Below are 13,741 nucleotides of genomic sequence, written 5' to 3'. Positions count from 1 at the left end.
CACACATACACACACACCATGTAGCAGTTACTGCGCTTAATACTGTAACACACACAAACACCATGTAGCAGTTACTGTAACACACACCATGTAGCAGTTACTGCGCTTAATACTGTAACACACTCACCATGTAGCAGTTACTGCGCTTAATACTGTAACACACACACACACACCATGTAGCAGTTACTGCGCTTAATACTGTAACACACACACACACCATGTAGCAGTTACTGCGCTTAATACTGTATCACACACACACACCATGTAGCAGTTACTGCGCTTAATACTGTAACACACACACACACACACACACACCATGTAGCAGTTACTGCGCTTAATACTGTAACACACACACACACCATGTAGCAGTTACTGCGCTTAATACTGTAACACACACACACCATGTAGCAGTTATTGCGCTTAATACTGTAACACACACACACACACACACACCATGTAGCAGTTACTGCGCTTAATACTGTAACACACACACACACACCATGTAGCAGTTACTGCGCTTAATACTGTAACACACACACACACACACCATGTAGCAGTTACTGCGCTTAATACTGTAACACACACACACACACACACACCATGTTGCAGTTACAGCACTTAATGCTGTAACACACACACAGGTCTCAGATCAGGCAAAGTCTCTGATCAGGCAAACACAGGTCTCAGTTTTCTATTGACACATTTTCAGACTGTGTATTATCCACACACTGTTCGTTCATTGCTGGCCAGTTTCTGACCAGTTTCTGACCAGTTTCTGACCGGTTTCTGACGATATTATTCGACTTGAGGTTCGTTCTCACCACAGCAGAGACGTGGCAGGTGATGTGTGTTATGGACGTGGCAGGTGATGTGTGTTATGGACGTGGCAGGTGATGTGTGTTATGGACGTGGCAGGTGATGTGTGTTATGGACGTGGCAGGTGATGTGTGTTATGCTGGAACAATTTATCAGGCACAACAGTGTTTCTTGGGGATTCTACACATATCGGTGCCGACTGCCAGACTGAGGTAAGTCTACTCCAGACATATCCAACTAACGTGGCCCCCCAGTAAGGAACACTGAGGTCAAGCTAATCAGAGTAATCAGAAGGTCAGAAGTAATCAAAAGTCTCACCACTGGCAGGTTTCCACTGTTGGGTCCCTGAACAAAACTCTTAACCCTCAATTACTCAAGTTGTGTTCAGTCATGATTCTAAGACACTTTGGATAAAACGTGTCGGCTATATGCTTTAAATAAATAAAAACAGCTACCACAGGGTAACGTCAAACCCACTAACCACAGATTAAGATCAAACAGACTAACCACAGGGTAAAATCAAACAGACTAACCACAGAGAAAGATCAGACTAACCACAGAGAAAGATCAGACTAACCACAGAGAAAGATCAAACAGACTAACCACAGGGTAAGATCAGAGTAAGATCAAACAGTCTAACCACAGAGTAAGATCAAACAGACTAACCACAGACTAAGATCAAAGACTAACCACAGACTAAGCTCAAACAGACTAACCACAGACTAAGCTCAAAGAGACTAACCACAGACTAAACTCAAACAGACTAACCACAGAGTAAGATCAGAGTAAGATCAAACAGACTAACCACAGACTAAGATCAAAGACTAACCACAGACTAAGATCAAACAGACTAACCACAGAGTAAGATCAAACAGACTAACCACAGACTAAGCTCAAACAGACTAACCACAGACTAAGCTCAAACAGACTAACCACAGAGTAAGCTCAAACAGACTAACCACAGACTAAGCTCAAACAGACTAACCACAGACTAAGCTCAAACAGACTAACCACAGACTAAGCTCAAACAGACTAACCACAGAGTAAACTGGGGTATGATCTAAGCAGTTAGCTGCTCTCACCACTGACCTCTCATGAACTTTGCCCTTCTCATCGCCAAGGGTGACGGTCACAGTGCGGACCTTGTCCAGCTGGAAGGCGGGGTCATACTGGTGGAAGTCAGACGTCACCCAGCCGACCCACACTCTGGATGGCTCCTGACCCGGAAATATTCGCACCGCGTAATAGTACTGGCAGACAATAAACACATTAATTAAAACTTAATAGGTCGATACATAAATAATAACACAACCATTCACATAAACACATGTATGTCAATACCAGTTAATGGTCTCATAATCCAGTTATAACTTAAAATAACCTCAAATCATATATAGACATTTGATGCAGAGGAGATAAAAACTCTCAGCCCCTTGAGGACGGGGCTTTACGGTTTTCCCACTCTTACTTTACCTGTGAGGTGTGCTAAGTGCTCACCACTACTGTTCAGTAATTATAGTAATTATAAAATACAGGACAGGATTTGGATTTGAGGGGTAGATTTAGAGGCCCACACATACACACACTGTAGTTAGTGAACTACACGCCGTAGCAGGATATGAGCTGTAGCAGGCAGTAAGCTGTAGTTACTGAGCTGTAAGATGAAGTTAGTGAGCTGTAAACTAGTTAGTGAGCTGTAAGCTGTAGCTAGTGAGCTGTAATCTTTAATTAGTGAGCTGTATGATGTGGTCAGTGAGCTCTAGGATGTAGTTAGTGAGGTGTATGATGTAGTTAGCAGGTTCTGTAAGTGGCGTGGTGACGTACCGTGGATGTGTGCATTAAACACTCGTAATCATCCCTCTCGTCAGCCAGAACCTCCTCCGAGAGGCGAGCAGAGGAGTTACTTGTACTGAACTCAGGTTTAGACCTCTTCAGCATGAATCTGCACCCCACACACACACACACACAAATGACACAAACATACAAACGCAAAAACATATACAATATTGATGCACAAACATACGCATACAAACATACAAATATACATATATAAAAACACACGATCAGAAAAGTTTGTAATACTTGACTCCTCTAGAGAATAACGTGCCATTTGTATTTAGCGACGCATATGGCTATGAGACAGAGTGAGCGCACCTCTGTTTGAGTTTGGACGGTTTCTCCTGGTTGTAGTCCTTATGGTTGTTGAACTCATCCCTGTCTCTCTCGGGCCCGTTTGGACCAATGTGTCCATGAGCACTCTTCATCAGCACCTCAAAGTCCGACACGGTCTCGAAGTCGTCCAGGTCCTTCTTCGGGGTGAAGATGCTGCCGTTGGCAGGCAGGGTCCCGCCCGCCGGTTTGCCAAAGCTCTCGGCACACTCGATTGGCATGCTCAGCCGGTAAAACGCCATGTCCGTGTTACTATTCTGCGAGCCAAATGACCTCTGTATGACCTTTAGGCATGGGGAACTCTCCACTGAGCCATCGATTCTTGTGACCTTTTTGGAGACAGCGCACAAACACACACACGCATGCATGTAAACACACACACACACAGTGTCTTGCTGTCTTAGTAACCAGCTAACCAGCATTAGGTTTCATTAATTATGCTTGATCTGCATTCTGTGAATCGTGTCATCATTTATTGTCTTAAATCTAAATGCTTTTGTGTGTGTGTGTGTGTGTGTGTATGTAAGCAGACCTCGATGTGCTCATGTCCAGCAGGCACAGTGATGAACTGGGGTAACCTCTGGCTGAGCCACATGGTGACCTCGCGGTTCATGTTTACGGCGAAGGGCTCGAAGCCTTCCTGGAGGCCACAGATGGTGAAGTACTTCAGCGTGCTCACGTCCTTGCCGAGGTTCATACGTCCCACCTGTCCCACTCCCATACTGCACACGGGGATGAAGCCTGCCTCCGTCCACGCCACAGGCACGGAGGACCACGGAAGACCATGGGAGATCACGGAAGACCAAGGTTACAACAAGGAACTCAGGAGAAAAAGATCAAACCTTTAGTTTCCCTTTTAGCTTAAAATATTAACAACCTGCCTATATCACACACACAGATGCCATATTTCACACATACCAACAGAATCAAGCATGTTATTTTGATTCAGTTACTTCAAACTGCCCAACAATGGTTGATTTCACACGTTTAAGACCCAACAGTAATATAGAGTCTAATTTCACTGAAGTATGTGCTGTACCACAGGTGGCCACAAGGTGGTGCCCAAGTTTTTCAAAGCAGCACTGTGCTTCTTGGCTCGGTGTCCTGGGTTATGTGGATAAGTGGGGGGAACAAACACTTTTTTGTTTGTTTGTTGTGTGTGTGTGTGTGTGTGTGTGTGTGTGTGAGAGAGAGAGTGAGAGAGAGAGAGAGAGTGAATGTGGAGTTGCATAACCTTGCTTTGCTCTGCTTATCATGTCTTAAGTGCTTAGACACACACACACACACACACACACATTTATTCTGAAGTCTCTGTTCCCCACCCACCCAAATAAAACAGCACAGCAGTTGATCACCACACACAACAGCCTGTTTCTCACACAGTAACTGAGCTTCCAGACAGAAGAGCACATCTGCTCCGAACCGGTCATGAAGAGACCCTTCTGCTGAGCAAAATGACAGCTCAACCTGAATCTGGAAACGGCGTTAATCAGATGCAGCGATCCGGCTGATTATAGGTGGTGTCACACCTCAGCCAAAGACCATGTTATTTTTCAAGTCCAGCGGTAAACAGAGTCACCGGCGTGAATTGTCAGTCATCTCACATTTATTCTCACTTTACCCAGAGTGCACAGCAGTCGTACTGACCTTCCCAGACCTCGAAGTCTTTGAAGGCGAGTTCGGAGCCGGAGTCATCTAGCAGAACTTCCCCGTTGAGCGTGAACATCATGGTGTGTTCATTCAGATCCACCATACAGCCCACAACATCCCCCGCTAACCACGATCTCCCAAAGTGTTCATTACCCTGGTGCCAGCGCTGAGCCTGGACACACACACACACACACACACACACACACACACACGCCACACACGCGCACACACACACACACACACACACACACACACAATGAGCTTCACAGCAGTATCAAATGAAGAGTTTCAACGCATCCAGAAACATACAGACTAACAGGTAATTTTAGCCGTTATATTCATTTTTTAATGATTAACTTTGGACATTGGAAAGACAGATGGGTTAGAAAATATTTTGTTCACAAAAAGTCAGTACTAAATTGACGATGTGTGAGTGCAGACAACTCTTTCAATTCAGACTGAAGAGTGATAAACTTTTGAGACACCCCTAAGGTCTTGGGTTAGAGGCTAGTGGGGCTTCTGTTTCTACTCATTATAGCAAAGCGAAAGAGGGAGGATATGTTGAGTACAAAGGAAAAAAGACTGTAATAATATAAGTTTGAGGCTTTCAGTTATAACAAAACTTCAGCTTGTGTATGCAAACAACAGTAACGGCTCCAGTATAAACCCCTGAGGTACCTCATACTTGAGAGTGTCTGGGAGGCAGTAAGACTACAACCAGAATGACCTCGGTGTCTTTCCTACGTTTCGTCTCGGTCGCCCCTCCCTGGGATCGTGGTTCCCACGGCAACTCTACTATGTATGTTTACTACCTAGGTTCTGTTTCCTCGTGTTTCCTTGTTTTGGTTTCTTTTTGGTCCGCCCCCTAGTTAGTTCCAGTACCTGTATCTTGTTAATCCTCATTAGTCTTTGTATGTAAACCCCATGTTTGTATTCAACCCGAGTTACGTTACGTTTGTATTGCGCGTGTTCCCTGCCAATTCGGAATTCTGCTTATGTCGTTGGAGTTCCCTCTTCGTCTGTGCAACGTCCCGCCTTTTCAGGATTTACGACCTTTGCTTGTCTATTTGGATTACAACTAAGCTGCATTCTCCTTACTCGGAGAGTCACGCATATGGGCACCCGCGTGCAGCTCACCTTAAACCCGTCGAAGACGAAGGCCTGGTCGTCGGAGCCCAGCTCCAGGTCAGGCAGGCAGCCTGGACGGGTCCAGCCCACGCGCATCTCACCTGCTGTCAGCACCTCCAGCTCGAAATACCACTTCCCGGCATTCACGCAGTAGGTCTTCTCCGCCCGGAAAATCCGGAATCGCTCAGAGGAGGCGCCGTTGATGTCTGTCCGGGCGGCTGCAGCACACACGGCAAAGGGGAGATTTGGACGTTGGATTTCTAGCTGGTTGGAAGATTGTTTCTGCTTTAAAGTCTGAACAGGGAATCTGATGTGAAGGTCTGGAACATTAAGTGTACAGAATACTGCAGTACCAGTGCCCTGCCAAACACAGTAAATGAAAAGTGGACTAAACTCAAAAATCCAAACAGGTGCATAAACACACGTTTTTAGGCTTTTCAGTTTTCCTGAAACTGGTGGACTGTGAGCTCTGTATATAGAGAGGATTGAATTTATTTTATAAATATAGTGATTCAACAATAAATAAGATCACATGAATACCATTAACACATATAAAGATGTATCTGATATTTCAACAAACAGGTCTTGTACTTTTAACCCACCTGTCTCTTAAATGTGAACACATCACACTGTTCAGACTGCTATGCTAACTCCAACACACATTATCAGAGCAAATGTCAAAACAGATTCTTGAGGAAATGACACAGAGGACAATGAAACGTGTGCTGTTGTACTGATTCAGCACAACCCGTGGCCTGCACCGGACACGGTCAGCCCCGCTATACACACTCATAAATCTGACCATGCAGTAAAACACGCCCCCCACCCTCTCTAACTCACTCCACATCAGATACAGGCAGCACGACTGATGCACCAATAAAACGCTACAGTCTCTGGGACTTCACCTCTGACCACCAAAACAGACTCGTCAGCCTTTTTAAGGGGCATGTTGACAGCAGAGAGTCGTGGTCTAGACATGCTGGATTATCATGTAATCTAATAATCTAACATGCTCGATTATCATGTAATATAATCTAATAATATAACATGCTAATCTAATATAATAATCTAACATGCTGGATTAGCATGTCAGCACAATGGTTTCATATAAACAATACATAGAATAAAGTGCTATTACTGCACAAATATTCTCCCAAACTCCTAGACTGTCACATTAGACTCATATTGATGGTGACGATGGCAATTAGAGATTCATACCAACATCTATCTTAGGTCAAACCCTGACAGTAAAATATACCTCCTCTACGCTCACGTTACAGGTCTTGCTCGGTTCCGATCTATTTCCAATCCAACACGTGTGCGTGTACGGTGAGGATTGGGCGCGGTGGTCGGCCAACGGTTCGAAGGAAGTATACGAAGGGTGAGAAAGCGGAAGTGGGACAAAGGTTGTGTTTTCCCATTTCAGCAGAAGTGCTGGGACATCACAGGGGGCTCCGGGGGTTGTGGTCTCCACTGCAGTGCTTTGAACAGTCACTATTGTAAAGTATTGACCTGTACCAGATTTAGGACCAAAAATATCAAAGTTGCCCAAATTTGAACTGAAAATTCAGTTTTTTTGTGTTCAGACTGTCGAAATATCTGATCTATCCCAAAAAGTGGATTTGGGCCATATCTATTATGTAGTACAAATGAACAGGTTTATTGGTACCAGAAAAATGGGTATGAGCAATAAATTGTTTCTAGTTCAGGTCACGGTATTCTTTATTCATTTCTGCTACCTGCACAGCGTAGCTGGACATTCAGCTGCTGGACTGATGTCCTGGAGGGGTTAAACGCGAGCGTCTGGAGCTTTATTTACCGTGGTCCTGGTCAGGGGCCTCCAGGTTGTATCCGTAACCTAGCAACGTGCGCACTGCCTCTCTTAAGCTATCCTTGTTGGATTTCTTGGTTCTGTCGTCCAGTAGGGCGTAAGGCACCAACCGAGGATTCCGCTTGTTCTTCACATCCTACACAGAAAGAAAAGAACACTGCTATTACATACTTGACATGTGCATTATGCCAGATTTCACTTCAAAACTGTGATATGAATATGAAATTTAATTATATTAATGTCAAATTAAATTATAGACTTATCATGGTTCCTTGTAATTCTATCACTGAAGCTTATCAGACATAATCTAGCCGCTATAGTTCATCACACTTAATTTAATTACCACAGTCTATCAGACATAATCTAACCGCTATAGTGCATCACGCTTAATTTAATTACCACAGTCTATCAGACATGATCTAACCGCTATAGTGCATCACGCTTAATTTAATTACCACAGTCTATCAGACATAATCTAACCGCTATAGTGCATCACGCTTAATTTAATTACCACAGTCTATCAGACATAATCTAACCGCTATAGTGCATCACGCTTAATTTAATTACCACAGTCTATCAGACATAATCTAACCGCTATAGTGCATCACGCTTAATTTAATTACCACAGTCTATCAGACATAATCTAACCGCTATAGTTCATCACATTTAATTTAATTACTAGTGTATCAGACATAATCTAACCGCTATAGTTCATCACATTTAATTTAATTACTAGTGTATCAGACATAATCTAACTGCTATAGTTCATCACACTTAATTTAATTACTAGTGTATCAGACATAATCTAACTGCTATAGTTCATCACACTTAATTGAATTACCACAGTGTATCAAAGTCTAGGCAGTATAGTTCATCACACTTAATTTAATTACTACAGTATATCAGACAATCTATCTGCTATAGTTCATCAGACCTAATTTAATTACAACACTGTACCAGATATAATCTAACCACTATAGTTCATCACAATTAATTTAATTGCCACAGTCAATCAGACATAATCTAACCGCTATAGTTAATCACACTTAATTTAATTACTACAGTGTGTCAGAATCTAGCCGGTATAGTTCATCACATTTAATTTAATTACTACAGTGTATAAAAATCTAGCCGGTATAGTTCATCACACTGAATTTAATTACTAGTGTAATCAGGCAATCTAACCACTATAATTCATCACATTTAATTTAATTACCACTGTGTATCAGACATAATCTAACCGCTATAGTTCATCACACTTAATTTAATTACTACAGTGTATCAGACAATCCATCCGGTATAGGTCATCACACCTAATTTAATTACAACAGTCTATCAGAAATAATCTAACCACTATAGTTCATCACACTTAATTTAATTACTACAGTGTATCAGACATAATGTAACCGCTATAGCTCATCACACTTAATTTAATTACCAGTGTATCAGACATAATCTAACCTCTATAGTTCATCACACTTAATTTAATTACTACAGTGTATCAGACATAATGTAACCGCTATAGCTTGTCACACTTAATTTAATTACCACAGTGTATCAGACATAATCTAATCGCTACAGTTCATCACACTTAATTTAATTACCACAGTGTATCAGACATAATCTAATCGCTACAGTTCATCACACTTAATTTAATTACCCGTGTATCAGAAATAATGTAACCACTATAGTTTATCGCACTTAATTTAATTACCACAGTCGATCAGACAATCTAACCATTATAGTTCATCACACTTAATTTAGTTCATCAGACATAACACCATAATATCACAAACTCTAGGAACCCATAGGTCATATTTTAGCCCTTAACCTGATCTCCAACTACTGAGCACCTGCAGATATTAATGTGTGTGTCTGTATTTATGTGCATTTAAATGTAAAAATACCCACATCACTCAGCACAACACACACACACACACACACACAGACACACAACTTCTCTGAGTGCCAGCCACCCTGTCCGTCATGTGGTAGTCATGGATCTCTGTGATGGGGCCTGATTGCGCTGTCAGTCGGTTCCGAGGGTCCGTGTTGCTCCCAACACACTTCACCACAGAACCCTTAATGTGATCCGTGACTAACGCTCACAAGAGAGATGCAGCTCACAGCCTCTTCCGAGGTGTCTCTCCTCTCCAGCACAGACTCAAGGCCACATGTTAATTGTCCTCTCAGACAGGCAGGATCTGCCTGTGTATGTGCATTCATCTTTCTCTCTCTGGATTCCTCTGTCGTTCTTCCTCTCATCTCACTCTCTTTCTCACTTGCTGTGTAGTCTATGGCAGCACAGCATGTAAGCCTGCCTGGCGAAGCCTTTTAATGTCTCGCTAAGGGCAGAGCCGCAGAGAATCGCAGACAGGCACAGACCGCTCCAGAATGGCACATACAGCTACAGACAGGTACAGACCGCCACAGACTGGCACAGACCGCTACAGACTGGCACATACAGCTACAGACAGGTACAGACCGCCACAGACTGGCACAGACCGCTACAGACTGGCACATACAGCTACAGACTGGCACAGACCGCTACAGACTGGCACATACAGCTACAGACAGGTACAGACCGCCACAGACTGGCACAGACCGCTACAGACTGGCAGAGACCGCTCCAGAATGGCACATACAGCTACAGACAGGTACAGACCGCCACAGACTGGCACAGACCGCTACAGACTGGCAGAGACCGCTACAGACTGGCACATACAGCTACAGACAGGTACAGACCGCCACAGACTGGCACAGACCGCTACAGACTGGCACATACAGCTACAGACAGGTACAGACCGCCACAGACCACTACAGACCGCTACAGACTGGCACAGACCACTACAGACCGCTACAGACTGGCACAGACCGCTACAGACTGGCACATACAGCTACAGACTGGCACAGACCGCTACAGACAGGCACAGACCGCTCCAGAATGGCACATACAGCTACAGACAGGTACAGACCGCCACAGACTGGCACAGACCGCTACAGACTGGCAGAGACCGCTACAGACTGGCACATACAGCTACAGACAGGTACAGACCGCCACAGACTGGCACAGACCGCTACAGACTGGCACATACAGCTACAGACTGGCACAGACCGCTACAGACTGGCACATACAGCTACAGACAGGTACAGACCGCCACAGACTGGCACAGACCGCTACAGACTGGCAGAGACCGCTACAGACTGGCACATACAGCTACAGACAGGTACAGACCGCCACAGACTGGCACAGACCGCTACAGACTGGCACATACAGCTACAGACTGGCACAGACCGCTACAGACTGGCACATACAGCTACAGACACGTACAGACCGCCACAGACCACTACAGACCGCTACAGACTGGCACAGACCACTACAGACAGGCACATACAGCTACAGACAGGCACATACAGCTACAGACAGGTACAGACAGACACAGAGAGCTACAGACACAGACATGCACGGAGAACTACAGACAGCACACACCCACACACCCACACCTGTTGGATCCCATAGGTCCATCCCTGTCGAATCCGGTCTCTGGCCCACACGTTGTGGGCGTTCTCTGCGAGTTTGTCCACCATGGCCTCCTGTGTCGACGCAAGCTTGATATGGCTCAGGTCCATCGGAGATGGCTTATACCCACTGGTCAGCTCATATCTGCAAGCAGGACACACACAAACATTAAAGCCCCAAGAAACAAAACTGCAGAGCAGGTCCAGGACTACAGCAGGTATTAACCCATCACCTAGCCATCATATACCCATCACCTACCTATCATCTACCCATCACTTAGCCATCACCTACCCATCACCTAGCCATCACCTAGCCATCATCTACCCATCACCTAGCCATCACCTACCCATCACCTAGCCATCACCTAGCCATCACCTAGCCATCACCTAGCCATCATCTACCCATCACCTAGCCATCACCTAGCCATCACTTAGCCATCACCTACCCATCACCTAGCCATCATCTACCCATCATCTACCCATCATCTACCCATCACCTACCTATCATCTACCCATCACTTAGCCATCACCTACCCATCACCTAGCCATCACCTAGCCATCATCTACCCATCACCTAGCCATCACCTACCCATCACCTACCCATCACCTAGCCATCACCTAGCCATCATCTACCCATCACCTAGCCATCATCTACCCATCATCTACCCATCACCTAGCCATCACCTACCCATCACTTAGCCATCACCTAGCCATCATCTACCCATCACTTAGCCATCATCTACCCATCACCTACCCATCACCTAGCCATCACCTACCCATCACCTAGCCATCACCTACCCATCACCTAGCCATCACTTAGCCATCACCTAGCCATCATCTACCCATCACCTAGCCATCACCTACCCATCACCTACCCATCATCTAGCCATCACTTAGCCATCACTTAGCCATCATCTAGCCATCACCTAGCCATCACCTACCCATCACCTAGCCATCACCTACCCATCATCTATCCATCATCTACCCATCACCTAGCCATCATCTACCCATCACCTAGCCATCACCTAGCCATCATCTAGCCATCACCTACCCATCACCTACCCATCACCTAGCCATCACCTAGCGATCACCTAGCCATCACCTAGCCATCACCTAGCCATCACTTAGCCATCACCTAGCCATCATCTACCCATCACCTACCCATCATCTACCCATTACCTACCCATCACCTAGCCATCATCTACCCATCACCTAGCCATCATCTACCCATCACCTAGCCATCATCTACCCATCACCTACCCATCACCTAGCCATCATCTACCCATCACCTACCCATCACCTAGCCATCATCTACCCATCATCTACCCATTACCTACCCATCACCTAGCCATCATCTACCCATCACCTAGCCATCTCCTACCCATCATCTACCCATTACCTACCCATCACCTAGCCATCATCTACCCATTACCTACCCATCACCTAGTCCTACTGTTATATTCTGTTGTACAGATATATACTGCCCTACTGTTATATACTGTTGTACTGTTATACTGTCCTATTGTTATATACTGTTGTACTGTTATATATTGTTCTACTGATATAAACTGCTCTATTGTTATATACTGTTGTACTGATATAAACTGTTCTACTGTTATATACTGTCCGACTGTTATATATTGTACTACTGTTATAGTATTGTACTGTTATATTCTGTTCTACTGTTATATACTGTTTCACTGATATATACTGTCCTACTGTTATATACTGTACTACTGTTATATAGTGTTGTACTGTTATACTGTCCTATTGTTATATACTGTTGTACTGATATATACTGTCCTACTGTTATATTCTACTGTTCTATACTGTTGTACTGTTATATTCTGTTCTACTCTTATATACTGTCCTACAGTTATATACTGTCCTACTGGTATATACTGTCCTATTGTTATATAATATTCTACTGTTATATACTGTCCTACTGTTATATACTGTTGCACTGATATATACTGTCCTACTGTTATATACTGTCCTACTGTTCTATACTGTTGCACTGATATATACTGTCCTACTGTTATATACTGTCCTACTGTTATATACTGTTGCACTGATGTATACTGTCCTACTGTTATATACTGTTGCACTGATATATACTGTCCTACTGTTATATACTGTACTACTATTATATAGTCTTGTACTGTTATACTGTCCTACTGTTATATACTGATGCACTGATATATACTGTCCTACTGTTATATACTGTTGCACTGATATATACTGTCCTACTGTTATATACTGTCCTACTGTTATATACTGTTGCACTGATATATACTGTCCTACTGTTATATACTGTTGCACTGATATATACTGTTGTACTGTTATATACTGTCCTACTGTTATATAGTCTTGTACTGTTATACTGTCCTACTGTTATATACTGTTGCACTGATATATACTGTCCTACTGTTATATACTGTTGCACTGATATATACTGTCCTACTGTTATATAGTGTTGTACTGTTATATACTGTTGTATATTCTGCACTACACCTGAACTGACTATGAGTTTCTTTGATGGCATTGTGATCAGAGGTCACAGGTTGATATCTCCATGTACAAGATTTCGTGGCATGAGAGTCTTGAAGAGCGGAAATGAAAACGTGG

At 43.9% G+C, this 13,741-nt stretch overlaps 1 protein-coding gene across 8 annotated transcripts in view; it reads right to left on the bottom strand.

Moving 5' to 3' along the window:
- ryr2a (ryanodine receptor 2a (cardiac)) overlaps positions 1-13,741 on the bottom strand; it is a 191,129-nt gene that overhangs the window by 80,452 nt on the left and 96,936 nt on the right. For all 8 annotated transcript variants that reach the window (XR_014117195.1, XR_014117196.1, XM_035533858.2 and 5 more), the window contains 8 exons: positions 11,099-11,258; positions 7,583-7,730; positions 5,773-5,981; positions 4,633-4,807; positions 3,518-3,726; positions 2,971-3,314; positions 2,641-2,758; positions 1,906-2,066 (listed from right to left, as the gene is read on the bottom strand). Coding sequence is in view for 6 of the 8 variants with exons in the window: in XM_035533858.2 (XP_035389751.2) it covers positions 1,906-2,066; positions 2,641-2,758; positions 2,971-3,314; positions 3,518-3,726; positions 4,633-4,807; positions 5,773-5,981; positions 7,583-7,730; positions 11,099-11,258 (1,524 nt within the window). In the remaining 2 variants the exon portion in view is untranslated. The remainder of the gene's footprint in view (positions 1-1,905; positions 2,067-2,640; positions 2,759-2,970; positions 3,315-3,517; positions 3,727-4,632; positions 4,808-5,772; positions 5,982-7,582; positions 7,731-11,098; positions 11,259-13,741) is intronic.

This window comes from Electrophorus electricus, chromosome 15 (assembly GCF_041902795.1).
Source record: "Electrophorus electricus isolate QZ-2024a chromosome 15, ASM4190279v1, whole genome shotgun sequence".
In the NCBI taxonomy this organism is placed as follows: domain Eukaryota; kingdom Metazoa; phylum Chordata; class Actinopteri; order Gymnotiformes; family Gymnotidae; genus Electrophorus; species Electrophorus electricus.
The sequence above is the reverse complement of the archived record's forward strand: the minus strand, read 5'-3'. Positions and strand labels throughout refer to the sequence as shown.